The 5,000-nt window shown below is 40.1% G+C and overlaps 1 protein-coding gene across 1 annotated transcript in view; it reads left to right on the top strand.

Moving 5' to 3' along the window:
• The first annotated feature begins 401 nt into the window (after positions 1 to 401).
• The window catches only part of LOC123757682 (phosphoglycerate kinase-like), a 30,268-nt gene continuing 25,669 nt past the window's right edge, over positions 402 to 5,000 (top strand). Inside the window, exons 1-2 of the mRNA XM_069327488.1 lie at positions 402 to 597; positions 825 to 898. Of these exons, the coding sequence (XP_069183589.1) occupies positions 402 to 597; positions 825 to 898 (270 nt within the window). The remainder of the gene's footprint in view (positions 598 to 824; positions 899 to 5,000) is intronic.

The following is a 5,000-nucleotide window of genomic DNA, read 5'->3' as shown; positions in this document are numbered from 1 at the left end:
ACTGTGGTGACTTCGGTGACTGTGGTGACTTCGGTGACTGTGGTGACTTCGGTGACTGTGGTGACTTCGGTGACTGTGGTGACTTCGGTGACTGTGGTGACTTCGGTGACTGTGGTGACTTCGGTGACTGTGGTGACTTCGGTGACTGTGGTGACTTCGGTGACTGTGGTGACTTCGGTGACTGTGGTGACTTCGGTGATATGGTGTGTGACTTCGGTGACTGTGGTGACTTCGGTGACTGTGGTGACTTCGGTGACTGTGGTGACTTCGGTGACTGTGGTGACTTCGGTGACTGTGGTGACTTCGGTGACTGTGGTGACTTCGGTGACTGTGGTGACTTCGGTGACTGTGGTGACTTCGGTGACTGTGGTGACTTCGGTGACTGTGGTGACTTCGGTGATATGGTGTGTGACTTCGGTGACTGTGGTGACTTCGGTGACTGTGGTGACTTCGGTGACTGTGGTGACTTCGGTGACTGTGGTGACTTCGGTGACTGTGGTGACTTCGGTGACTGTGGTGACTTCGGTCACTGTGGTGACTTCGGTGACTGTGGTGACTTCGGTGACTGTGGTGACTTCGGTGACTGTGGTGACTTCGGTGACTGTGGTGACTTCGGTGACTGTGGTGACTTCGGTGACTGTGGTGACTTCGGTGACTGTGGTGACTTCGGTGACTGTGGTGACTTCGGTGACTGTGGTGACTTCGGTGACTGTGATGACTTCGGTGACTGTGGTGACTTCGGTGACTGTGGTGACTTCGGTGATATGGTGTGTGACTTCCCTGGAGATGTTAGTGAGAGTTATAATAGAACACACCCTCCTCAGACCAAGTCCATTCCATCCAGCGCACGACCTCAAAGACGCATTCATCAATTTTAAAATGCTGTTCATTCAAAAAGGTAATTTTCTCAAATATAAATTAATAATGTTATATGTTAAGATACTCTGCATATTTAGGCATAGGTTAGGTTAGGTGTTTGTTCTGTTGGCGATTAATTGTATTTGTAGTATGTGGGTGAAGCATTTACAGCGTTGTGGTTCGAACAAAAGTCGACAGTGAAGAACTTGTTCCGAAAGTGTTCGAACGAAATTAGCTGTGAGTCGTGTGGAAACCGTTTTCATTCATATACAGTGGGTTTGGCGGGTGGATGGAATGGACTTTGATCTTTGTTTATGAGAACGGGTTGAATATATCATCTGAGAGACCAGAACAGTTGCTTCAGTGCTTCATAATAATGGGATGGACACGAGGGGGTCATGTTGGAGATAGTGTGAAGAGTGGGGAAATGGGGAAGTTCCGGGGATATTTATATATATATATATATATATATATATATATATATATATATATATATATATATATATATATATATATATATATATATATATATATATATATATATATATATATATATATATATATATATGTCGTACCTTGAAGCCAGAACGCACTTCTCAGCCTACTATGCAAAGCCCGATTTGCCTAATAAGCCAAGTTTTCATGAATTAATGTTTTTTCGGCTACCTAACCTAACCGAACCTATAAAGATAGGTTAGGTTAGGTTAGGTAGGGTTGGTTAGGTTCGGTCATATATCTTCGTTAATTTTAATTCCATTAAAAAAAATTGACCTCATACATAATGAAATGGGTAGCTTTTATATTTCATAAGAAAAAATTAGAGAAAATATATGTATGGTACGACATATATATATATGTACGACATATATATATATGTCGTACCTAGTAGCCAGAACGCACTTTTTGGCCTACTTTGCAAGGCCCGATTTGCCTAATAAGCCAAGTTTTCCTGAATTAATCATTTTTCTCTAATTTTTCTCTTATGAAATGATAAAGCCACCCATTTCATAATGTATGAGGTCAATTTTTTTTTATTGGAGTTAAAATTAACGTAGATATATGACCGAACCTAACCAACCCTACCTAACCTAACCTAACCTATCTTTATACGTTAGGTCAGGTTAGGTAGCCGAAAAAGTTAGGTTAGGTTAGGTTAGGTAGGTTAGGTAGTCGAAAAACAAATAATTCATGAAAACTTGGCTTATTAGGCAAATTGGGCCTTGCATAGTAGGCTGAGAAGTGCGTTCTGGCTACTAGGTACGACATATATATATATATATATATATATATATATATATATATATATATATATATATATATATATATATATATATATATATATATATATATATATATATATATATATAACTGAAAACTCACACCCCAGAAGTGACTCGAACCCATACTCCCAGAAGCGACGCAACTGGTATGTACAAGACGCCTTAATCCACTTGACCATCACGACCGGACATAATGAGGTGATAGCCGAGGCTATTTGAACCACCCCACCGCCGGCACTCGGATAGTAATCTTGGGCATAGCATTTTACCAAATCACCTCATTCTTTGGGGCACACGTGAGGAACACAAATGCGAACAAGCCTGAATGGTCCCCAGGACAATATGCAACTGAAAACTCACACCCCAGAAGTGACTCGAACCCATACTCCCAGAAGCAACGCCACTGGTATGTGATTAAGGCGTCTTGTACATACCAGTTGCGTTGCTTCTGGGAGTATGGGTTCGAGTCACTTCTGGGGTGTGAGTTTTCAGTTGCATATTGTCCTGGGGACCATTCAGGCTTGTTCGCATATATATATATATATATATATATATATATATATATATATATATATATATATATATATATATATATATATATATATTTATATATATATTTATATATATATAAATATATATATATATATAAATATATATATAAAAATATATATATATATATATATATATATATATATATATATATATTTATATATTTATATATATATTTATATATATATATATAAATATATATATATAAATATATATATATATATATATATATATATATATATATATATATATATATATATATATGTCGTACCTAGTAGCCAGAACTCACTTTTTGGCCTACTATTCAAGGCCCGATTTGCCTAATAAGCCAAGTTTTCCTGAATTAATATATTTTTTCTAATTTTTTTCTTATGAAATGATAAAGCTACCCATTTCATTATGTATGAGGTCAATTTTTTTTATTGGAGTTAAAATTAACGTAGATATATGACCGAACCTAACCAACCCTACCTAACCTAACCTAACCTATCTTTATAGGTTAGGTTTGGTTAGGTAGCCGAAAAAGTTAGGTTAGGTTAGGTAGGTTAGGTAGTCGAAAAACAATTAATTCATGAAAACTTGGCTTACTAGGCAAATTTGGCCTTGCATAGTAGGCTGAGAAGTGAGTTCTGGCTACTAGGTACGACATATATATATATATATATATATATATATATATATATATATATATATATATATATATATAAAGAGGATGGAGGAGAGAATTGGGGACTTGGACTCCCACGATGCCCTCTACCTTCTCACAAAGTGCCTTACCCTGCCCAGGCTAACATACTTCTTAAGGTGTGCACCAACTTTTGGCAACCCACTTCTAAATCAATATGATGAGCTCCTCAGGTCAATATTCAGGAAGGCGCTCAACCTAGATTTAGATGACAGTCAGTGGGACCAAGCAACACTACCAGTGAGATTTGGAGGGATAGGCATATGAAAGGCAACTGAGGTAGCACTTCCAGCATTCTTATCCTCATGTACAGCAGCCAACGAATTGGTAGGGCAGATCCTACCAGAGCGTATGAGAGAGACAGCGGGAACTCATGATCAAACGTTCATCGAAGCAGCCAGACAATGGGACACCATTGCACACCCTCAACCCCGACCACAAGTCCCAAAAGACCACAAGCAGGCCCACTGGGATAGCCCCATAATGGAAAAGACTGTCATAGCAATGATTGACAACGCTGATGCTGAAAACAAAGCCCGCCTCCTAGCGGTAACAGCACCCCACGCCGGGGATTTCTTATTTGCTGTGCCCAATGCAGCCCTGGGAACTCGCCTCAGTCATGACGCTCTCCGCATTGGAGTTGCCCTTCGCCTTGCCGCCCCCATCCTCACCGAACATAGGTGCATCTGCGGAACTGCGATGGCAGTCCAATATGGTCGTCATGGTCTGGTATGTCGTAAATCACAGGGTAAAATTGCAAGACATGAAGAAGTCAACGACATCATCAAGAGGAGCCTCGCCACAGCCCGCTGCCCGGCACAAAGAGAACCACACTTATCCAGACCTAACGACCCTCAGAAGCGCCCTGATGGGGTCACCTTGCTACCTTGGAAGGATGGTAAGCAAGTGGTATGGGACTACACGTGCGCTGCCACACTGGCCAGTACCTACCTCCACTACAGCACACGTGAAAGCGGTGGTGCTGCTTCTTTCAGGGAATCGCAGAAAATTATTAAATACAGAGGTCTAGCACACTGCTACAGCTTTGTTCCGATCGGCTCGGAGACCCTCGGTTCGTGGGGAAAATGTGCATTGAAGTTCCTGAAGGAATTGGGGGACAAATTGATCAGCGCTACAAAAGACCAGAGAGCAAAAAGTTTCTTGTTCCAGCGCCTCAGTGTTGCGATTCAGAGGGGAAATGCCTGTTGCGTCTTGGGCACTAGTCCAACTTCAGAGGAATTCGAAGAAGTGTTTGACTTGCAACAATGATCGAACCCGTCTGTGACATTCATCAATGTTTCCCATTGTTGTGTTTTTCAAGAGATCCATAACCTTTAAGCACCTTTTTGCATTATTATTTTTGTATCCACCCATGTATATCTTGTAACCATCAAATGCATAATAAAGCACAAAAAATAAAAAAGGAAGGGGGTGGTAGGAGAAAAGCACACAGAAACTGTATTGGAGGGGATCTAAACATTCCCTCTAATGCGTTATGCGTGGTTTCCTCCGAGGCTATGGGTCCCCCTTCTTCCAGCTAGAGGTGGTACTCCCTTCCATTATATATATATATATATATACATATATATATATATATATATATATATATATATATATATATTATATAT

Source organism: Procambarus clarkii, chromosome 19 (genome assembly GCF_040958095.1).
Source record: "Procambarus clarkii isolate CNS0578487 chromosome 19, FALCON_Pclarkii_2.0, whole genome shotgun sequence".
NCBI classification, from domain to species: Eukaryota; Metazoa; Arthropoda; class Malacostraca; order Decapoda; family Cambaridae; genus Procambarus; species Procambarus clarkii.
Note: the sequence above shows the minus strand (reverse complement) of the source record. Positions and strands in the feature narration are given on the sequence as shown.